This window comes from Lineus longissimus, chromosome 7 (assembly GCF_910592395.1).
Source record: "Lineus longissimus chromosome 7, tnLinLong1.2, whole genome shotgun sequence".
Taxonomy (NCBI): Eukaryota; Metazoa; Nemertea; class Pilidiophora; order Heteronemertea; family Lineidae; genus Lineus; species Lineus longissimus.
In genome coordinates, this window is record NC_088314.1 from 10,813,130 (window position 1) to 10,838,379 (window position 25,250).

A 25,250-nucleotide genomic window follows, 5' to 3' on the forward strand; every position below is an offset into this window, starting at 1 on the left:
GAAGTGAATACAAATATCCCAATGAGAGGATTGCTAACATTTGTAAACGGTGCTTGTATGACACGAATCAACCGTTACCGCTTGTAGATGGGGGTGAATACCTGTCCAGGATACATATCATTTGCCATCTCCTCCCTGAGATACTGCATGCGGTAGTCTGACTGGGGCATGTTGTCCGTCCTGCTCTGGGCATGTTGAGACTTGTTCACAACGAAACAAATCCCAGGTTTAAGTCTTATATCAACCTTGTACAGGTCCTCTGAAATGACAGCAGAACAAAATCAAAACCATGCGATACCACAGTCCTAACGCCACACTGCCAAGTCGTTAAGTCAAATATTTGAGACTTGGTTTTCATTCGGCGTCCATTACGCGCTAACCCCAAACATACTATGCCTAAAGGGTGGCTATAGGGCACCAGGTAGGTCAGATTTAGTTACACGAAGTCTCCGGTAAGGGTCTCTGCTATCTCACAGCATCGAAATTATTCAGTCTTGCACGAGGAATATAATTCTTGCTGGGTCAAACACGACCTCGGCCCTTCACTGTGCGTACTCGTCACATGAAGACTACCATTTTGACCTTCTTGCTCCTGCTGCTTATAAGCTTTAAAGGAGGTGAATCTCGAGAAAAATGCAGTACTCGTTGCCTTAATTCCACACTTAGTGTTATGATGTAACATAACTTAAAAAGATTAACTAGAAAGTGTAGCGTGAAATTTAATAAATCTTTTAAATCTAAATAATGAGTGATAGTAACCAAAAGGTTCACTGTCCTACTTGTGATAAATACGTTTCAAACAGCAATATGGCAGCCCATAGGAAGACTAAGAGACATTAAGATAAACCAATGAATAAGTTAGGGGTACAAGTACAACCTCCTCTTCCATCACTAATCCCTAAAGGTGTAGATAAGAAGCTTGCCTTTGAGAGCGAGGAGCTTGATGGCATAAAGAAAGTGGAACGAATTGAAGTAGTAAAGTAGTTTGGCAAGCCTGTGGTTACTATTAGAGTTAATATTGACAGAGAAGCTAAACAGGTACATGTATATGAATACAGAGAGAAGTTAGATGAGGTCCTTTTTCAACTCAATGATTATCACCACAAAATAAGCACATCAGTGTTCACCCAGTTCAATCGGCCTGCAGCCATAAATCATAGCTTGAATCGACTTTCGGTCGAAGAGCTTGAATCGGCAAGGTGATACATGCAGTTACCTACCCATTTCAATCTCCAATGGAAAGCATAATTTCAAGGAATCAGGCAATCTATGCAGTTACCAACCAGATTAACAACATTAATACACAGATTGAGGAGAGATACTTTCAAGGGTCTGGCTTGTCTCTTAACACAATAGAGTCCTGTGACATGACAATATGTTCTTACAAGAGGTGCAAAGGTGGTCCTTACATTAGATTACCATTTAACACTAAAGCTGTAATCAATGTAATGTCACAGGAACAGGGAAATGATCAGAAGTGTTTGCTCTGGAGTCTACTGGCTGCTAGATATGTCAAGGAACATAAAATAGAATTTCAAGAACATGCGGAGCTTACTACTGAAATGTTAAAAAAGATGTATGAAAATGATATTAAGATCGATCCTAGCTCTCAGTACTGAGTACGAATAAACTCCTTTCCTGTATGTGTTCAAAAGGATATCCCTAAAATCGAGAGTGATAGCAATCTTAAGATTAATGTGTTCAAGTTACAGAACGAAGCTGCTAAGAAAATACATGAGGCAGAACTAGAACCTCTCTATCTGTCCGGATATGGTAAGAACTATGATGATGATGATGTCATTGATATTCTTTATTTCAAGGGTCATTTCATGTTCATAACTGACATCAATATATTCTTCAGAACTGGTACTCATACTGTGTATCTCTGTAGGAGGTGTATGAATTACTTTTATCATAAGTCTACACTTGATAATCATAAGAAGAAATGTAGTGAACATGAATATTGTAAGATTAGTTTACCAACACCGAATAGTAGATGGTCTCAAATTAAGTTTGAAAAACATTCAATAAATAACACTAACAGAGTTCCCTTTGTTATCTATGCAGATTTTGAGTCAATAAACATACCTGTAGGCCTAGTATCAGTAGAGAGTACCAGTAAGAAACTTTTTAAACAGAACGCATCAGCAGTTCGAGTTTATGTTCACTCTGATTATCAATAGCTTTACAATAATCAGTATTTAAGTCATAGAGGTTCTGATGTTGTAGACGTGTTCTGTAATTGGCTTATCAAAATGGAAGAACAATTCTCTAATCTATTGAACTGGAACTATCCTTTAATAATGTATGATGAAGAGTGGAATAGATACCACAAAGAAACACACTGTTACTACTGCAATCAGTTGCTAGGGTATGATAAGGTCAAGGAACATGATCACTACAATGGTAGTTTCAGAGGTGCCGCTCACAGTTCTTGCAATCTGAATGAAAAGAAAGCCATGTTCTTTCCAGTGTTTTTTTACAAGCTTCTGTGGACAAGCCAACATCAAACAAGTTTCAGAACAGAAACCTTACGTACATTTCGTTTATCTCGCGTCTTCCTTATGATATTAAAGCTACATTATGTCTCAAAACTAGGCAACTTGCGAGAAGAAAACTCCTCCAGTTTCCATCAAAATAATTGTTACCGATTTTCCAAAACGTTTTCCTTGCCAGCCGTGAAGACAACCGTAGAGAAAACGACAAGATACAATCAGCTTAAATCAGTTATTGCAAACGAACCAGGACTGCCCCCTGAAGTGGACCTGATCAACAAATTTTGATTGGTTTATTCGTCTTCGGGGTCTAAGCCCGTTTACCTAAGTAATTTGCCTACTGACATGGCGAGAAATTAAATAGCCTGGAGATAATGTTACTGATTGTCAGACAGACATATTGGCGTTTTATTTTATTTGGCTGGGTGAGGCAGCTACTCCAGGTCCTTGAACGTGACCTGGTTCAGTTCTGTGGGGAAAGTTGAAAGGGTTAACAAAAATGGAGGGAAGACAAGGCCATGTACTGAGTACAGGTGAACAGATATGTAATCACACCTAGATTATATAATTATTTTCCCGCCCTTTCCCAGAGACCAGTTAACGACACTCCCGAGAATTCGGATTCCCGCCTTCTCAATTCCCGCGCTATCTAGACAGAGAAAAAAGACCCATCATGGTGATCCGGTGTTATTTGAAGACATGACTTGCAAGTTAACTTTGTTTTTCATGATAGTACCGTTCTCGGTATCAATGCAATATACATGCGAAGAGTATGTAGATGCACACAGATAGACACGCACCTTTTTATCCCTGATAACATCAGCTTATAATTTAAGGAATTGATGAACTACTGATCGTGGATAGCTAGTTCAAAATTCTAAATAACGTATGGAATAATATGTAAAGTCAAGAACTTAGTGAGCCCCCCTTTAGGTCGGGGGAGCTCCCCCGAACCCCCCTACGAGCATATGTTAAGTGCAAGCTCTAACAACTACAGCTGTTACAATGGGGGGACACCCCCCAAACCCCCCTCCGTCGACATAGGTTTTTACCAGTGCGTTGGGGGGAAGCTCCCCCCAAACCCCCCCGGTGGACAGTCAACTAGCCCTTCTGTGTCATACTGCTGGAGGGGGGGGGGTGCGATGGGACCATCCATATAGTTCCTTCCGACACATTTTTGTTTTGGTAATGTAATACATTGTGATTGACCTTATTCACGGGAATCGGGCGTTTCCAGTGATATACGACACAAATGGGTTGTCCTCATGCATTCACTTTCGAAACGCATTTTAAAATAGATGTTACGTCCTGTTAATGGGGCACGTCATCATCGCGTACATTTGGGAAAAAAACTCCCTAACGAGACCGGAGCAGACGGCTGAAAGTAGTTTAATTATTGGCCGCTAGGATACGTCGCTCACCCGAATTTTTCACGCAACTATAGCTAAATAGAGCTAGTTCTAGTTTGTGATTCAATTTGATACTTCAGATTTGGGCAGTAGACCAATATAACTTAGTCGTCAGTGTGGTTTTAAGCTGGAAAAACGTATTTGTTTTTCTTAAAGTGCCTTTTTTGGACGGGTGTGTGCGATTGTTTTGTTTTTATGTCACGTGACCTCGATCATGTCGACACAAAATTGAAATAAACCACCCTTTTCTGTCATTATTTAGGACGGATATTTCTCTGATAAAAATATTAATATAATTGGCCAATTTCTTAGGCATATGATGTAGCGAATTCCCATGAAGATTTAAATTAATTTCAACCAATGGGATAGTAACCACCACCGGAAGATCGCGGAGAAATCGGTAAACTCAACGGAGTTAATTCAGAAAAATACCAAAAAAAATTGTTTGTAGGATATACAATCTCTCTTTATTTCTCATCATTCATTTACATTATCTACTCCCGCACACACGTGTATCTTAAGAGCCCCTCCTAAAGGGGGGCTTATAAATTTCAACAATGCTTGTAACTGATTTAATACAAATACTCCGCCAAGTAAATGGGGGCGGCAATGTTTACCTGTGCTGCAAGAAAATGCATTAAACACGCACGGCAGATCAAAACAGGCCTTTAGTTAGGTTTTTTTTTATTCAGCTGCAGATCGAGGATAAAATTAAACGATGTATCCCATTAGCTATGCTTATTTTCATGCTTCACCCATCAACTTCTTAGTGCACATTGTTACCGTCGACAACACCCGAACTCCGCATCCTTTTTTACCCAGCATTCATCTTATCAGCCTCGCTTTAAGAAAGAAATGTGTTTCCGGTAAAAGCGTCAGATCTCGGTTTTATTGAAATCTAATTTTTGCTCTCAGTAATGGGTACGTTCAGTAGTTCGCTCTTCTTCTTCTTCGGTGGTAGTCCTGATTTCAATGTCATTTTCAGAGAGGAAAACTCACCATTTGCACTTTCCAACGCCCATTTCCTTGATTTAGATTGAGCACTGGTATTCTACACAAAACCAGTCAGTGCATACCACGAGGAATCCCACACCTCTCGTTCCAGGTTGGCATGCGGGACCGATAGCAGAAGGCAATGTATTGCCAAAGGATCGATGCCTTTGATGGCCACTCCACGATAGTGACAAACACAACTGAGTCAAGTGGAACATTGCATTTTCCTTTCCATCCCTCCCATGATGAATTGATACAAATTGATGGCAAACCTGTAGCTGTTGGGGTACTGTAAACAGCTTAATTTTCACATTTCATGACAGCTCTGGTTGTTTTATCATTTCGAAAAAGTCTTCGATCGGTGAAACTAGAATATTTTTGTTTCTTACGAACCCGTTCACCCGCGAGTAGGACAAGATTTGCGACAACATATTTGAAATACAAATTACGAGAGTTTTGGAGGAACTAAGGCATTTTTCTCCCAGGAATAGTTTTTTTCGTGCCAAAGCTGAAATTAACTCTGAAAATTGCAGGAATTCTACACCGTTCAAGCAACACGAACAAGGATTGGTGGGTGGGACAACCTCTTGTGCATTGTGCCTGAATATTTCAGTGGAATTTCACCAAAATCACTTCCAGCAGAAATATGCGAAACTCAAAATCACTGTTAAACAAAAGGCAGTGTTCGACACTTTATGGTGTGTCTCTAAACTCTGATCACATGAGACGAATTTCCTTGAATTCAGGCTAAATGTTGAAACTGGCGAATGCCATCTTTGATGAGCTTAACATAGTTGGCTTTTAATGATTAAAGGTGAACTTAACACTCTTGGCTTGTTCAACACTTCTATTAGTATGGGCCACTTCTGAATCAGTGAATTTATACAAAAACAGTTATTTATCAAATACTTAAGTCGTCAGTTAGCCTTACTAGTATGATCCGACTACCCTAGTTTGGCCCCACCAACGGCTACTCGATCTGCATATATATTTTGCCGCAAACCTGCTACAGTTTCATCAGAGGTGACAGATCCCGCAAGTCAAATAATAAAAAACACATTGTAGCGACGAAGAATGGATAATTCACAAGGTAAGACGATATAGCTCATCTCTCTTTATCAAATTGCTGGCGATATGATATTGATATTTGGCGTAAAGGTGCGAGATGCGCGTGAAGCACTGGTACATGAAGATCAAAATTCTAGCCCAAATGACAGCACTCATAAAAAATAAAAGAAGATTTTCAACTGCTGATTAAGTTTGACGAGAGATGCTACACTGCCACTAATGCGACGGTCATGGTGTATGCTGTAGTATGTACATTGATACATTGCTCAAGATATTTTGGTTTTGCAACTTTTTCTACGGACATTGTTGCTAATTCAAATGCAATCATTTTGGAACATCAATTGTATATATCGGATCCACGTTTTTAATAATCGATATTGATCAAGCCGTTTTTATCATGCGATTATCATCACACATCAATGACAAATCAATAATTTGAGACCTGACAAAACGGATTTGTTGCTAATACTGGCAGACAATTCACCGAAAAAGCAAACCGAATTGTGTTTCTCCCACTGCTGTGTACCAAGTTAGAAGTATAACTATTTGGACATGATTATCGTGAAGTTCCGCGAGAGTATCGTGAGGCTACGTATTTACTCTGTGAGTACACAATAGGAAGTACAGGGTGGCCTAGGCCAAGCAACAAGACATAGTGGGTAGCTTTTACAAATATATAATTTAGAAGAGAAGATTTTGACGGCGATTTAGCAAGCTGACGGGTAAAATATACCTTCCCGAATAAAGCCAAATCCGAGCATTCGGGTGTGTTTCTGATGAGCATTTGGATTTTCTACTGATTAAAGCTTGTGCCCCAGGTGGACAATCGAATGCGAGGCCATTTCCTTGCGGCTTGTGGTATTCGACTCGATGACTCGACGACGCGATGGCTCGATGACGCGATCGTTGCTATGGATTTTGCTAAAATACGGAATCCCATGATCCTGGTCTCCGGGCTACCGCTGCAACAGCAGAGGTTTTAGCTCGGCCTTCCCATACCCAGCTACGGTATGTAGAAGGATGTGCCCCCCCCCCCCCCCCAGCCATGGCCACTGAAGATTGGTCCCCGCGATTGATTTTGATATTTAAAGGACTCGCGGAAGTTTCATAGCATGCAAAATGACCGGAGATTTAATTGACAAACATGCTTCTAGTGGCCAATGTCAGATGTCATGTGGTAGTCTGTCAACAATCGGAATTTCGCATATGTGCAGTTTTTTAGACTCAGTCACTCAGTCCCTCTTCCGCCCCTTGACATCAGTCACAAGGGCGTCCCTGATAGAGAGGTTTTATTGTATAACGTCCTGGCGGCAACGTCTCAACACGACTCATCGGGCTTCTATGCATTATGAGATCCGGGCAGTACAAATATTTCAGGGCTGGCATGGGTTGCTCAAAAAACATATAAGCTTCAACGGAGTCGTTAAGTCTAAACATGGAAAACTTTAATAGGACATCCTTGGGGAGCTAACATATCTAAGGTTACTTAACGCAACTGTTTGGGATGTGAAGTTTGTGCAACATTTGAACAACTTGGCCCAGAGTGACGAAATGTAATTCTCATCAAAATAACAACTGTATCTTTACTGTGTTCTTACTCGACCTTTGGATGGATCCTCAGCTAACATGGCTAATTATGTCTGATCTTCAAATTACTACAATGAATGGATGCATAATATATTGTGGAGAAATTCTCGTCCGAGATCAAACTCACTTTGCCATCCCGGAACCTCGTCATAACTCCAACTGAGTCTTGGTTGTTGTTCTAATTCAAAATGGAGTTCAATTGGTTTCATATACACAGGTTCTGTTGGTACAGCATATTTGTTTTTGCAACTAAACTGGGTATTATACAAAGACTAGCATTGTACCCGTGGCGCAGGCAGGTTCAAATGGGCTATACCTTGACTAGATTGAATTGCAATGAAAATCTAATGCAATATCAAAGGAGCAATATCGAAGAGACAAATTAAACCAACCATTTGTCCACAGACTCGGACCTGGCTGTGGCGCGCGCGTGCTGTATGCGTGCACATAAAAGTATATCAATTGGTCTGATAGAGATAATGAGGATGATGTGAATATGCTTCGTTCCTTAGTCAGCAATATGCGCCTTTTTATACGGAGAAGGAGGAGAACCCAGATAGGCCTTCACATGTCTCAGCACCGTGAGCAGCTCCTTGATAAGTCCATGCCAAGTTCATAGTGCCTTTTCAGATATAACAAGTATTGAAAGCTGTGGTGAGCACATAAACAGACCATGGTAACCTTCATTTGAAAATCCCTTTATAATCAAGGGCTAGCATTGGCTAACACAGCACCCATAGACAATAGCCCACCAATTTGACACCAGCTCCTTACTGCGGGAAAACCCAAGTCAAGCAACCAAAAGTACCAAAAATACATTTTTGTTTACATTTGAACTGCACACATGCGTTTGTTTACAATTTCTTTCCCCGCGAAATCTCGAAGATCAGGTGACCTGCAATCGTGGATTGAAAATAACATTAACCTTGGTTCAGCAGGTCAACCGGTACAGGCTGTTCCAATCATTCCCCTACAGCCAGCTGTTCAACAGGTAGTGTAAGTCACCCCACAGGGAGTGCAGGTAATTGATTAATCCCCTGCATAACTAAACAGCAATGGCTTGGCTTCTGTGAGTGGTAAGGAGAATTGACACTGTCCGATTAAAAATCCCTCATTACTGCTTCGCTGAAGTAAATTTCCGAAAATAAACATAACGTTGCATCAGGATAACATATCAACTGCAAACGTGCAAAATTTCGAGACGAAACACTACCCCAAATGGCACTTTATCGAGCCGCCTTATAGTATTATGATATAGATTTCGGTACTAAATTTATCCTGTAAAGCTCCTGTAGACGTGTCCAGCTCCTGTTACTACGTGGCCTGCACAGAAATACGAGGACTAGGACTATTACTAAACAAGAAGATTACAGAACCACAGAATGACGTAAAATGGATATGTTGTAGCAACGTCTTCTCGCGAGACTATCCGAGATGTTTAGATTGATATGTCCATGATATTATTGGTCCTCGCGAGGATAGCTGTCGTCAACATCAATGAACATGTTCTTAATTGCGTTGACACTGCTAACTTCCTTCTTGATGCATCCTTGCACCTGCGATGCGAATTTGACCAAACAGGGTTAGTGGCTCTTATATATACTGCGACTGCTTCTGAACTTGTTTATTGGCACTGTAGTGCGTTTCTACTCTGCTCGTTACCAGAGTGTGATTCTACAGTCATGTCGAAAGTAGAGTGCGATTCTATTCTATATTAATGTCTATTTTGTTTCGAAAAGAGAGCACGGTCGTACTCTACTGTCACAATTAGAGTATGATTCTTCTCTATTGTCAAAACTAGAGTGCAATTCTACTCTGCTATCAAAACTAGAGAAAATTCTACTCTGCTATCGAAACTAGAGTGCGATTCTAATCTGCTATCGAAACTAGAGTGCGATTCTACTCCATTGTCGAAACTAGAAAGCGATTCTACTCAGTTCTCGAAACTAAATTGCGACTCTAGATCTTCTTTGAGAGTGATGTTACTTAATTCTCGATAACAGTCGACTATGTTGTTCAATTTTCGGTACTAGAGTGAGATTTACTCAGTTCCCGAAAAACCCTGCACTGCTTGCAGACATTTCGTTCTTCAAATTGGATGGAACGGACAAGACCGTAAGGTGATCATTGAAAGGCGCGATCAGGATTTTCATACCAATATAACAATTGTTTTTTTATGATGATGCTGTACTTATTTTGCAAGTGACACTTATGGTCTGTGTCCATCTTGCCAAGACTTCGATGATTTAGATCCACGAACAACATCTCGTCATTTTATAATACTGGTAATTTAGAGCGGACTGCAGGTAGCAAAGTAATTGTTGGCTTCTGTCAGCTCGGGTCTACTCTGAGCGTGTTCGTAGGGAACAAGCGGGGAATCAAACCACCGCGTGCTTAACCCAGCTTTGCATGGGTTTAAGTGTGTGAGCTTTTTGTGAGTCCTTGCGAATCAGTTTGTAAATGTGAAATGATGTGCATGGTGTTCGATGAGTGATCGAGAGGACCAGTCAGATCATGTGAATTCTTCCTGCAGGCCCGACTTCAAAGGATCACCCTGCATTACTTTTGTTTTCAACGTACCGACTGGTTTCATTTCCCAGAATAGTCATTTTTTTAAATGATCGTCCCCGTTTTCCTACTAATACTCTCCTGAGTGTTTTAAAGAATGTATTTTTTCGGCGTACCAGGATTTTACAAAATGCAAATTTCGTCGCTTCACGGACCTTCGGCAGTGTCTTATCACTTTATTCGCATCCCAGAGTCACAGTAAGTGACGTCCATCTCTGGAGAAACACCTCCTTTTCTGTCACAGTATTACTTAAGAAACACACCACATGCTATAGGAGTGATCTCGTCTTCCAATATAGAGGACGTGATTTTTACATAGGATTTCGAATTATGGGAAATAATGTACTCATGCTGATAATTAAGGAATCATCCGAGTTATGTGCTAGTGCGGAAACCATACATAGCAGACTCCGAGACAACAGATGGTGTCGTCTGGCCTTTGTTGTGGATCGAAAAGCACATCCCTATATATATGTTGACGGTTTTAAGCAACAACTGAAATACACAACCTGTAGAACCAGATAACAGAAGCGAAACTCAGGCCGAGAGGGAGTAATCTACTTCGGGAGTCAATTTAACGAATCTCGAAGCCATGAATTTTGTGGCCAAATGTCCACTATGGTGGTGTTTCCATTTGCGCCGACTGGTCGGCAGGTACGAGACTTGTGTGTGTTGAAACCATTTCCTCCGAAGTCGATATCAGGTAAACTCATAGTTTAGTCTTAACAGTATAAGAGTTTAATTCAAAACCACTATTTTGACCCCTTTCTAACACTGTAGTTAAAATAATTCAGGCTTCGCCCAATACACGGTCTATTGTCTTTAAACAAAGCCCGCGACTAGGGCTAAATTCACATTTTTCTATTGTCCTATCATAGCGTAACTAAATTAGGGCAAATCTTGATGATTGACCCAACGAAACAGCTTTAATGGGGGTCGATAAACCTGTAACGGCAAGGGCAAATGCACGTAATGTTAACGGAAGCGCCAACAGGGACAGCCTTCGAATGTTATCCAAGCCCTTGACGTAGTGCGAACGGCCAAATTTCGTGCCAATCCATTTTTGCGATTCGTGAGAATTCCCCCACCCCCCCAAATAAAATCTTCCTGATTTTTATTTTGACGGATGAAGAAATCACGAATTTTTCAAACACGCCTTTTGTTTCATGATGTAAGTTCGTTCTATTTCAAGGCAGTATAGGGTTCGCTCCTACTGTTTTTTTTGCTTTTTAGAATATTGTGAAAAAGGTAAGCATATAGTATATTTCGAATTTAGATTTGGTGCGAAATGTGTTATAAGGGAGGTTTTGCAACCTTTACCAAGAGCTAGGCAGGAACGACAATGTACAAAGTAATATGTAGCATTTTATCGAGAAATGTCTTTAAAGAATTGCATGATTACTCGTACAACTAAGCAGGAAAGCTGATTTACGTGTGTTGCTTTCATAGCGAGTTTTCGCAAAGCCCCCGACCGTCAACGCGAAGGCCTGTCCTGTTGTTCGACATCGTTATCAGGAGATCGCCAATGGGCTAGGCGTTCACGTTGGCATTTCGGGGGATTTGCGAAAACTCCCTGTAGAATTTGCGCAGGACTTGATGACACTACAGACGTTCGTTCTTCGTCGTTCGTATATACATGGGTTGCGAAACCTGTCTAGTATGGCTGTGATAAAACCTGAAAATGTTTTTGATTCCCTCTAAAACCGCGGGAGGTGTACATCTGTGTTGGATGAAAAACCCGGAGAGCTTTTTCAGACGCTCACAAACTGGCCTTTAGGTATTGGGGAAGGATGGGATAGGCTCTTTAGAGGGAGCAAAATGCCGCTTTTCACTCTATTCTTGTTCTCCCTTTGTAGAAATCGAAGCCTAAAAGACAATACAATCACTTGTTTTGAACAGAACAACAAATTCGGTTTATTTACTTGACGCCATCATCATCCAGGGTATCCCGGGTATCAACGTACAGTTTTCAATTCACGCACGTATCACTCAACAGTTACAACGACTGGTATACTACATCCCTTCCTTTCTTCAGAGAATCAGTATCTATTTGTAAAACAAACACAACATTAACACAACCCTATGGATAACTGCAGTATGAGCACCCTGCAAAATAACACTCACTGGTGACTCGTCCTAAAAATGTATGAAAACAAAAGTCCACTATAAAGTACAAAACAATGTACTATGAATACTATGGAAAGAATGTCAATTTCCACTTATGAAGAAAATGTCCTTTTCAACCATGAAATAAAACACTGTCGATCATACACGGTAGACTCATACATAACTGTCACCTTGCAGTTATTAGGTCACAAAATCTTTAAATCTTTCTGGCATCTTCACATTCCTTCTAGGCCTACTTTCTGCAACTATGACAGGCGGCACACTCTCATTGCTAGTCACAACCAGTTCAGTTTCAGACCCTCCTTCATCTCTCTTTTCACTTTCACAGAATTTCGTTACAAAAGAACTATCCCTGTGTCTTTCCACACCATCTTTTGACCTTACAGTAACTTCCCTTCCATCTTTTGCAACACGCTGGTAGGGCTCAGGTTCAAAGTTTGGAGCCAGTTTACCATGATCAAAAGTGTTTTTCACCAAAACTTGGTCTCCTGGGACCAGGGTACTTTCAGTGGCACCCCTTTTCTGATCAGAATACATTTTTCCAGCTAGTTTACTGCTCCAATCTTTCTCCCTGATACCTTCATCTAACACACTCTTGTCTCGCCTCAGTTCAGGTAACTTAGACTTTACCTCTCGACCAAACATCAAATACGCGGGTGTGGCCCCCGTACTAGTCTGAGGTGTACTACGGTATGCTAACAGAAATTTCTGCATTTCTGATCGCCAATTCTTACTCTCAACTTGGGCAATTTTCAACATTTTCACCATTGTACGGTTCTGACGTTCAATTTCCCCATTGGCCAGTGGCCACAAAGGTGGGGAATGTCTCAACTCAACACCATGTTCATCCAAATATGCCCTGAACTCTTCACTATCTAAATTGCTACCATTATCAGCCTTGACAGAGAACGGATAACCAAATCTAGAGAACACTTCCTCAAGACACACTATCACTTTCTCAGAAGTAGTAGATTTCATGACACACACCTCAAAATATCTACTGTAGTAGTCAACTATCATGAGCAAACTATGTCCTGAAGGTAAGCACAACAAGTCAAGTGCTACGTCTTGCCAAGGACCGGAAGGTGGTTCCACCCTCGACATTGGTTCAGGAGGAGCAAATTCCCCAACAACTTGGCAACCATGGCATGATTTACACACACTTCTCTGCATCAGAATCTATCTTTGGCCACCAAACCTTTGTTCTCAAACGGTTTTTCATTTTAACAATACCCTGATGGCCCTCATGGGCTAAGCTATGCACTCTATCCCTCAAACTTGCTGGGATAACTATTCTTGAACCTCTCAGCACTAACTGGCCTAAAACACACAACTCAGCTTTTACACACAAGTATTGTGGCATTTTACACTTAGACCAATTGCCCCCTCTTATGTAATGCCTAACACTGCACAACTCAGGATCGGAAGCCGAGGCCTGTTCAACTTCTCTGGCTGTGAGAGCACAGGGGATGCTCTCTGAAGCAATAGCATAGACCGCGTCTACACTTTCTCCACTCTGGTCTTTTGGAGACACCTGATTAAGCCTAGACAGTGCATCCGCAATGTTACCCTTGCCTGGCCTATACACAACATGGTAATCAAAACACTGAATTCTCAAGATCTACCTCTCAATTCTGGCTGATGGTTTTGATCTCTTACCAAATATCAACTGGAGAGGTTGGTGATCAGTTTCCAATTCAAATTTCCGCCCTATCAGGTACAACCTTAGCCTCTCACAGGCCCACACTAAGGCCAATGCCTCCTTCTCTGTCTGAGAATACCTTCTTTCAACATCTGTCAAATTTCTAGAGGCATACGACACCACTCTCCAGACACCCCTTTGGTGTTGCAATAGGACTGCGCCTATACCTTTTGGGCCAGCATCTGCAACCACTCTAGTTTTGCTATCATTTTTGAAATATGCAAGAGTTTTGGCTTGGGACATCAAGCACTTCAATTTCTCAAATGACTGCTTCTGGGGGTCACCCCACTCAAATTCCTGACTTTTCCTAGTCAGAGCTCCAAGTGGCTCTGTGACCTGAGCAAAATGAGGTACAAACCTGGCCGAATACTGGGCCAAACCAAGAAATGATCTAACCTCTGAGGCATTGCAAGGTGGTTGAGCATTTACCACTGCGGCTACTTTCTCTTCACTGGGGGAAACACCATCTCTCCCAAGGTCATGACCATAGAACGTAAGCTTAGACATCCTAAACTTACTCTTTGGCCAGTTGACAGTGAGGCCATTGTCCTCAAGGCACTGTTGAACTTCAAACAAGTTTTCATCATGTTTTGCCACACCCTGACCCTGATCATGAATGATCAAATCATCTGCTATGTTAGCTACCCCCTTGCAGCGCCTCAACACATCATGTACAATCTTCTGAAATTGCTCTGGAGCACTCGCGATACCAAACATGAGTCTTTTATAGCGAAAAATACCTCTGTGACAGGAAAAAGTTGTGATATGACGTGAGCTTTCATCTGACTCAATCTGATGAAAACCCCACTTCAAATCTAGTTTCGAGAAGACCGTTGAACCATTTAGTTCATACAAGATATCATCTATCGTTGGTATCACATCTCTTTCCCTCACAATGGCTTCATTAGCCCGCCTCATGTCAACACACACGCGCACATCATTATCACCCTTTGGGACAACAACCAAAGGCGACACCCATTCAGTGGGAGTGTCCACAACCTCTTCAACTATGTCAATATCGAGCAACTCATCAAGTTTTCGATCTAACTTGTCCCTGAGACCGAACGGTGTACGTCTCGAGGGCTGTGCAACAGGTTTCACTGTCTCGTCAATGTGCAACTTCACCTTGTACCCTTTAAGTTTACCAACACCACCACCAAACACGTTTGGAAACTTGGCCTTGATATCAGTATCATTCCCTTCAACCGTAAGAGAATTCACATTGGAATTTGGACCCACTTGCAACAGATCCAATATTTCAGCAGTGTTCTTTCCTAGTAATGATGCACCCTTGCCCTTAATCACCGTGAACTCCCCGTGACATTTCCTGTCATTCACCTCACAATGAATGTCAGCATCGAAACTGCCAATAATTTTGATAGGCTTCTCCTGACCATAAGCAAACAACTTTCTATCAGCCTTCCTTGAGTGACATTTCACTCCCTGCCGTTTCAGTTCACTCCACATAGTTTCATCAATCAAGTTTACAGATGCACCAGAGTCAATTAGAACCGACGGAACTTTGACTCCTCCAACTTCTAAATCAACCGTTCCCGCCTCAAGGTTGTCAACGCTAACCTTGAAAGCAAAATCGTCATCATCCTCATGATAACGATAACTGGAGTCCCCATCTACACTGGACCCTTGTGCACCACCAGTAACCCTGTGAGCCCGTTCACCACTTGACTTAGGTCTCCTTAGGGAGTTTTTACCAAATGTACGCGATGATGACGTGCCCCATTAACAGGGCGTAACATCTATTTTAAAATGCGTTTCCAAAGTGAAAGCATGAGGACAACCCATTTGTGTCGTATATCACTGGAAACGCCCGATTCCCCTGATTCTGCAGGATGTTAAATCGGGCATTTTATTTTTTTAAATAAATCATAAGCGTCGCATTTGCTCCTAGCTATGTTCACCACCCCAAATGGCAATATTGCCAATTGGGCCGGACAATCACGAAAACCCCCAAATATTATACATTTCTTCCTGAATAATTCTTACAGAGACCATTCTCCCATGAAGGACAGTTGCTTACGCTACACAAAAATCAAAAAAAAATCGAGGGTCAACCATTGAACTTTTGAGATATGTTGAATTTTGCATAAATCAGCGAAAAACGCACCAACTGAATATACAGTAGCTTGGCAATGTGATGAGCAGTGAAGAAAATTAAACGAAACATAGGTGGGCTAACTGTCTATCACTCCACCCTGTAACTAACGCTGAACACAGTGTCTAATTATGTTCATCAAATACGCAAACTTCACACCTGTTAGGTCTAATCGACTACCTAAGTGAACACGGGAAGCCATTGTTTTTGCTTACTGTCCGTAATTGTGAGGTGATTGGACCAAAAAGTCACCATGGCCTTGGTGCAATTCGGAGTAGAGAGGTGTCCGCTCTACAGAGGTCTTGGTTAAAGCAAATGACTTAGAAAAAATCGGGACTGAACGAACATGTCCGTAATGCGGAGGTGTCCGCCTGTCCGTCCGCAAGGGGAGGTTCTACTGCATTTCGGAACAAATAAAATGAAAAGGCGCAAACTAGTATAACGGCGGCAGAAGCACGAAAAGCAGCGACAAGACAGTGTCCAAACGCAAGGGAAATTGTCGTTAATTTGTAAAGTACGCCCTCTCGCGGAGAACGACTGACTCCGTCTCGGCCATTCCAATGTTAGTGCCCTAACAGCCGTTGCTCCTGAGAATTATTAGTAATATATAATTTGATATACCTGTTCAGTGTTCTTCTGAACACACCGTATGTTTTACTGCCATCTTGCTGATCCCGTTATCGATCCCTTGCTTCAGTTGATAAAGATTGACTTCTCCTAACTGCCCCTTTCCAAGGGTCTTTACTTTTTTATACTTCTCGATGTCTATATTCACTGTAACAAAAAGAAGGCCAGGGGCAGGGGTGCAATGAAATAAGAATACAAATTGGTACCCACCGGACAATGAAGGCTATGCTTCGTCGACATTGTATTGCTGACATCCAAGGACAGAACGTTGCATTCCATCGTTTGACCATTTCTCAAACATGGCTACACCTTGACACATGTACATGTACATATGCCTTTGCATGTACATATGCCTTCTTTACTGAAGCCGTTTGTGGTCATTGCGCTCTATCTGTGGGCAGACATACATGAACTTTCCACCACCTAACAAGGAAACAAGGATTCGTTGTTGGAAATGTCTTACCGTTCGGCTGAGCCATTGTTTTACGTCCAGTTACACACAGATGTGGTAAAAACAAGCGATCTGACTGAAATAGAGAGACATGCGGTAATTTATACATGCAGGCTAGACTCTTTTACCAATCTCCCGCATTCACTAATTACAGAGACAGGTACTTGACGGCAATTCACTCATCATAAACTCGATTTGGGGGGCGTACATGGCGTAAGCTTTCGGTGTCCGGTCACGTGTTTTCTGTAGGATGGGTAACCTCGATCCGAGTGAAAAATACCAGAGCGCTCGGTATGACAGTGCATCCACTGTATGCACTGAAAATGTATGGCTCGCCTCTGGTAAATCAACGAGGCTTCCTCGACTCCGCTGCGGCAGATATGGTCGAGGTTACCTGGACTACATGCGGGGCGAAAATTTATTTCATCCCGAACACCAAAAAAATAAATGACCAACTAGAGGGTCCAGAGAAACCCATAGTTGATATTTTACCTGTGTATTACCCAAAATGTTGCCAAAACGAAACAAATTTGACTCAGCGGGTTCTTCTTCAGGCTCCGGTCTTTACTGGTTATGGTATACCTCGGCCCGACATACAATTACGCCCAAACGTAAAGTAATAACAAAATGATATGAAGTTATGCCACTGTACTGAAGAACAACTTACTTAATTATCTTCCCTTTGGGGCGACAATGGGTGAAACCAGCGGAGAGGATTATTGATTTCGAAAGTGCACCGCTCACAAAACCGCCAAAGTTGCGACTCTGTCGTAGAATTCACTTATGGCCGCCGCACTGAAACGAGGTCAGTATGCCAGCCGATTCACAATATCATTTCCCGGCAAACCAAATGCGAAGTAATGCATTTTAGGTTCAGTATTTTTAGACATGACGCTAAAAATATTTCAGCATGCCAAATGACTTCACGACACAGATCCGAGTTGACTTCAATGACTAGATTATTTAGCAAATTCAGACCTCTAACGGTTACTGTTCTCATGGTCAAAACAGGCCAAGCTGAATGCAAATTAAGTATGGGAAAGATCAATGTTGTGACTTTGTTAATCATATCGTTTTATACTGTGAGAGTCGAATACCAATAATGGATAAATCTTCTGCCAATCTATGATGAGTCATGGACTTTTCCTTATTTTGAAGATTCTACGATCAAGAAGATAGTTTTCTTTCGAAAAAATGACACTTTATACAAAGCTAATTCAGCACTTTCAGCGTCCGCAAACAATAAGCGGAAATACTCAGAAACGGAAAAAAAATTTGGATATATAGTAGATACCTATACACACATACATCATATGCAGAATATAACTTATACAGAGTGAGGTTGGAATAGAAAGGTGCAATTTTGGTGCATGTGAAAAGTGCAGGTGCATGAACCATGATTTTGTTCCAATCGTATGGGCTTAGGCTTATTGAATGGTCTTTTTATATATCATATAGCCTAAGTGAAGTGATCTGGCCAGCGCAATCTGTTAGCTGGAAAAATGAGGACTTTTCGTCGTTTGCGTCCTCTTTTGTCGCTTTTTACACAGTTGTACCACTCTTTGAAATGTCTCTCATTTCTCCAAAATTGTTCAGATATCACTTTCCTTTGTTGGAAAGTTGTGGGATGTCATCTACATTAAGAAAATCAAGTTTGAAAAAATTCTCAAAATTTTAACCCTCTGATTTCTACCTTCATTGAGACAAGACCATCATTGAATATTCATAGGTTGGAGGTTCCAGACCTTTCGAATAGACGGGAGTATGTTTTTAACTCACAAGTGCATATTTGGAGAGGTATTGAAAAGATATTTGGTGTGGCAAGTTTACAGATATAAAGAAATTATTTGATCAAAAATAAATTTGAATTTTGCTAAGTTTTGAGCTTTTTCTGCAAGTTGGCTGAAAAGAGAGGAAATATCAACGTTTGTCCAATTTGTCCAATTTGTCAATTATCAAAAAATTACCGCGGTCAACTACCAGTTTACTTTTCACCATTTACTTGCCCGACTGTCCGAAATATCATATCATTTTTTCAGATTCACAACCCCACGCAATATCTGATGCGACGCGGTCAAACATTGACAATTTAACTGCTAAAAGGCTTAAAAAATCAATGGTGATCTTTGTCTCAGTTTTCTATTGAAGCATGCACTATGAAGGTCAAAGTCATTTTGAAGCGGGGTTATACCAAGACGACGATACGTAGGGTTGTTACTTGCACGTGGAATATGTTGTTTTGCTGGAACGAAATTACTGAGGGGTTTCGTCGATGCGCAAATCTGCGATCATGGGCACGAAAGGGTTAAGTTATGGTCGAGAAAGAAGCTTATCAGATCGGGATGCTGAATTTGACACATTTGATTTTGATTTAATAAAATGGCCGAAACGTACCAAACGTAAATTCTGCTTTTAGAAATCCCTGAACAAAGGGTTTAACGCTAGCCAGGCACATTTCCGAACAAAACGCAAGACACAATCATCTCACTTGCTATCAATTTCTCTCAGAAACCATAATACTTTGGATGGCGACCAAATGTGACCGGAGACAAAATCACTTATCCGGTTTCTGTTAGTTTAAGCCATTTCCATGGGGCTATAACAATCAGTTTTCCATAACATTGGATAATGAATACTCAGTATTTTGCACTGTTTCGCACGGCAGTATCATTTTCGTTAATATTCTTTCTTATGATGAAGACATATACAAAAGCGATGGTCAGAGCTTCTGATTCAACTTTTACACAAAACTATTTTGCCGATGTAGCGGGGGACCCCTCTAGTAAAAACAAAGGCTTTATTTTACTACGTTATTGGTGCGACAGAATAGCTGTTCTAACAACGCGTTGTGTGGTTTAGGCAAGAAACGAACGGCGTAGGAGGTCATCAGCTGATGGGCGATCCTTTGGTTCTTTGACAAAACAATGGTTGAGGAAATCTCTGGCTTCCTGAGAGACACCGCCTGGCAGGGTATAATCGGGATGCCTGCATTCTGCAATATCCCTCATCAGATCGAACTTTGATATGCCATCATCACATTTAGCCTTCCATGGTGGATATGAAGATAGCATCTGGACCACAACACAGCCAATGCTCCTGGAAAGATGATATACAAGAGTGATATGGACCCCATAGGAATAATGTCTGTGAAGTTGCCTACGTTGTCTTTGATGGTATTGTAATCGTATTGTATTTCAATGTATTCAACTTGCATTATTCCTGTTAACGGACAGGTAGGCTCTATGCAGGACGCAAATAGGTACAGGTGAGAGGATTTTAACTGACTGCAGCATTGCCCGGTGTGACAGCGGATATAGTCCCCCTGGAGTCATAGTCCGGTAGCATTGACCAATTAAGCAGCATGATCTATTGTACCGCTAACCCTAACCAAAACATTTAGCAATGCGGGCTATTGTTACACGGACTATCAGCCCTAGGACTACTATCCCCGTCACACCGGCGCATTGCAGTACGCTACCGGCCTTATGATTGGTGGCGTATTGCGCATTGACTCGGCGCATTGCAGTACGCTGCTGGCCTCTTGATTGGTGGCGTATTCGTGGTGCAGTGGCGCAGTGGCGCATTGTAGTTTATTCCCTGTCTCCTGGTTGGTTGGTTGTTCCATCTTAAGGTCGATAAGTTTCGACAAGTCTCCAAGAGATGAGAGTAATAAACAACGAGTACGTGTAACATTTATCTCGTGCGGAAGTTATTCCTTGTTCGATTCATGAGTTAGTTCCCAAAGGCAGAAACCCCCAGGAGATCGGAAATGGAGCCCGATAACAGCATTTTACCAGGAATGAAATGACAGACTTGCAGATGATTTAGTTCATTTTACTTACCATATATCTGTTTTTAGCCCATGTCCACTGGCGTCCAAGTTGGTTGAAATCATTTCGGGCGACATAAAAAGGGGACTTCCAGCAAAAGTATGAGCTGATTTGCTGGTTTCCATTATCTTGGAGAGACCGAAATCAGCCAACTTTGCACTGTCTACGCCATCTATCAGAATGTTGCCACCTGCAGATTAAATATTTGCTGTACATATGGGAGGAATTATACAAAATGCATACCGTGTACTCTAATTAATCAATCAAATATGACATTTCTAAAGCGCCCAAATTTGGTGAAAAATTTCACCAACTCTCAGGCGCCTTTGAAATACACTCGAAAAAGGTGTGCTTTTATCATCGTTCCAAAAGCTGCCTTTGACTCCGCAAGTCTAATGTGTGTGGGCAGCCCATTCCATAGGAGTGGCGCCGCCTTGTAGAAGGATCTGTCACCAAAACGTATGCACTTGGTGCGTGGCTCCTGTAGAAGGAAAGCGGCATCAGCCCTGAGGGAATAGGCTGACCCACGTCGGCGTTGTACCATATCAGTCAGGTAAGCCGGTGCCGCTCCATGGACTGCCTTGTAGGTGAGCAAGAGTATCTTAAACTCAACCCTTGCCTTGACAGGCAGCCAATGGAGCCGCATCAGAACCGGACTGATACGGTCAAACTTGGGGATCAAGCATGTAACCCTGGCTGCAGCATTCAAAACACGCTGCAACCTACCATACTGCTGTTCCGTGATGCCGTAGAGGAGAGCATTGCAGTAGTCCAAGTGAGATGTAACAAACGCATGCACCATTAAATCTAGTGTACACTCTGTGCTGAATGATGCCAAGAACTCAATATCTATCATGAGAATATTCAAATTCTGAAAGAAATTATCTCCTGCCCCTCGGGCATCAGGAAGGCAGTATACACCTCCTTTCGATAAGACAAATCAGTGAATCACATACAGGTTACACCAATACCACCAGGACATAATAACTTTGGCTTTTTATCTTGTTGGCCATTTCGTGGAGTCCGCGATCACTGCCCCTGTCATCCTTACCTTTGATATCTCGGTGTATTATCCTCTTTCCATGGATATAGCGGAGTCCTTCTATGACGTCTCTTGTATAACGCTTTGTCTTTTCCTCTGAAAATGGTGCGGCTGTTTTTTTCAGATGATCGTCTACGGACCCCTATCATGAAAGAAAAGTTGAATCTGTATATTCAGCACTGTTTTTGCAAGAAATATAACATCGGTTTGTATGTGTGACAGGAACTATTTGCCTCAAAATATCAAAAGATTTAGGGTGCACCGACATCACATGGATGGAAGGACTTCTTCATTACTAACAAAATACCGTGCAAGCTTCGATTACTTTTTTAATTTAGTCATTAATCATGTTGTTTCTTGTGTTAAGCGATACAAAAACAGTATATGTTGTACGAGATCAACTGGTGTTTGCGTAAAGATTCCTCAATCATATCGCGATAGGTAAAGCAACAATAGGTATCGAAATGACGTATTGATCGCGTGTAACATACCCCACACATGTATTGCAACATGATTTGGATGTTTGAGCCATCGTCATGGTGACCCAGATACTGAACAATATTAGGGTGCGTCAGTTGGCACAGGATATCCACTTCCTTGCCGATACTAGCTATGGTCTGCAAAAAGAAAGTAATACCAAATTGTTCCCTGCTTAGAATTTAAGCTGGGTCCATGGTGAAATATAGGGTGTTTATCCTTTATCACAAACCGCGTTTTATATAGTCATAGATTCTGTGATTCCATGAGTTCCGTAATAGATTCCATGACGATGGGTGCAATCATTGTGCGCGTAAACATCAAAATATATTATATACCTGGAGTCCTCAGAAATCTGGAAAATAGGAATAGTTTACCAATTCCAATGTAGATTCTATGATGTCCCATCATACATTCTATATTATACAAGCAAATGTTCTTGGCCAGTGGCATTGATCATGTGATCCTAGGTTATCATATCGTATCGGATCAAAAAGCAATGACTCCATCGTATAATCGATGACTATAGCCCTTGATGGAAACGACCATGTTGTTCAATCATATTTGGTAGTGGTATAGATCAGAACGTCAGCGGCTTTCACTCCCCCTGACGAAAACATTCATCAGAACTGAACCAGTCAGGCGTAAATTAAAAGTTCTGGTCAATTTTGCCGAAAAAAGGTTGTAATATATAATTTAATATACCTGTTCATCTGAACACCTCGCCTGTTTTACCGCCATCCTGCTGATCCCATTATCGATCCCTTTCTTCAGTTGATAAAGATTGACTTCTCCAAACTGCCCCTTTCCAAGGGTCTTTACTTTTTCATACTTCTCGATGTCTATATTCACTGTAACAAAAAGAAGGCTAGGGGTGCGATGAAATAAGTATACAAATTGGTACCAACCGGACAATGAAGACTATATGCTTCGTCGACATTGTATTGCTGACATCCAAGGACAGTTGCATTCCATCGTTGGACCATTTCTCCAAACATGGCTACACCTTGAGCTAAAGCATGTACATATGTATGTGTATATACATGTATGCGTATATGCCTTTGCATGTACATTTGCCTTCTTTACTGAAGCCGTTTGTGGTCATTGCGCTCTATCTGTGGGCAGACATACATGAACTTCCCACCAGCTAACAGGGAAACAAGGATTCGTTGTTAGAAATGTCTTACCGTTCGGCTGAGCCATTGTTTCACGTCCAGTTACACACAGATATGGTAAAAACAAGCGATCTGACTGAAATAGAGAGACATGCGGTAATTTATACATGCAGGCTAGACTCTTTTACCAGTCTCCCCCATTCACTAATTACAGAGACTGGTACTTGACGGCAATTCACTCGATTTTAGGGGGCGTAAGCTTTCGGTGTCCGTTCACGTATTTTCTGTGGGGTGGGTAACCTCGATCCAAGTGAATAATACCAGAGCGCTCGATATGACAGTGCATCCACTGTATGTACTGAAAATGTATGGCTCGCCTCTGGTAAATCAACGAGGCTTCCTCGACCCTCCGCTGCGCGGCGGATAGGGTCGAGGTTACCTGGACTACTTGCAGGCCTGTCACCAATGACACGTTTCCGGGTGCGCGGGGCGAATATTTATTTCACCCAGAACACCACCATAAGTGACTAATTAGAGGATCCAGAGAAATCCAAAGTTGATATTTTACCTGTTTATTGGCCAAGATGTTGCCGAAACGAAACAAATTTGACTCACCGGGTTCTTCTTCAGGCTCCGGTCTTTACTGGTTATGGTATACCTCGGCCCGACATACAATTACGCCCAAACGTAAAGGAATAACAATATGATATGAAATTATGCCACTGTACTGAAAAACAACTTACTTAATTATCTTCCCTTTGGGGCGACAATGGGTGAAACCAGCGGAGAGGATTATTGATTTAGAAAGTGCACCGCTCACAAAACCGCCAAAGTTGCGACTCTCTGTCGTACAATTCACTAATGGCCGCCGCACTGAAACGAGGTCAGTATGCCAGCCGATTCACAATATCATTTCCCGGCAAACCAAATGCGAAGTAATGCATTTTAGGTTCAGTATTTTTAGACATGACGCTAAAAATATTTCAGCATGCGCAAATGACTTCACGACACGGATCCGAGTTGGCTTCAATGACTTGATTATTCAGCAAATTCAGACCTCTAACGGTTACTGTTCTCATGGTCAAAACAGGCCAAGCTGAATGCAAATTATGCATGGGAAAGATCAATGTTGTGACCTTGTTAATCATATCGTTTTATACTGTGAGAGTCGAATACCAATAATGGATAAATCTTCTGCCAATCTATGATGAGTCATGGACTTTTCCTTATTTTGAAGATTCTACGATCAAGAAGATAGTTATCTTTCGAAAAAAAATGACACTTTATACAAAGCTAATTTAGCACTTTCAGCGTCCGCAAACAATAAGCGGAAATACTCAGAAACGGGAAAAAAAATCAAAATAGTTCTTGTTGTAATGTTTATTTTTTATAGTAGATTTGGATATATAGTAGATACCTATACACACATACATCATATGCAGAATATAACTTATACAGAGTGAGGTTGGAATAGAAAGGTGCAATTTTGGTGCATGTGAAAAGTGCAGGTGCATGAACCATGATTTTGTTCCAATCGTATGGGCTAGGCTTATTGAATGGTCTTTTTATATATCATATAGCCTAAGTGAAGTGATCTGGCCAGCGCAATCTGTTAGCTGGAAAAATGAGGAGTTTGCGTCCTCTTT

The 25,250-nt window shown here is 41.5% G+C and overlaps 1 protein-coding gene across 1 annotated transcript; it reads right to left on the bottom strand.

Annotated features, from left to right (window-relative positions):
* Window positions 1-16,830: 16,830 nt before the first annotated feature.
* On the bottom strand, window positions 16,831-24,497 carry LOC135490712 (uncharacterized). The gene is made up of 7 exons (XM_064776103.1): window positions 24,348-24,497; window positions 23,677-23,740; window positions 23,195-23,340; window positions 22,504-22,629; window positions 22,022-22,154; window positions 20,983-21,160; window positions 16,831-20,236 (listed from the first exon to the last, which is right to left on the bottom strand). The coding sequence occupies exons 2-7, from the start codon at window positions 23,690-23,692 to the stop codon at window positions 19,996-19,998; spliced, it is 840 nt and encodes a 279-aa protein (XP_064632173.1). The 5' UTR covers window positions 23,693-23,740; window positions 24,348-24,497; the 3' UTR covers window positions 16,831-19,995.
* Window positions 24,498-25,250: the final 753 nt, after the last annotated feature.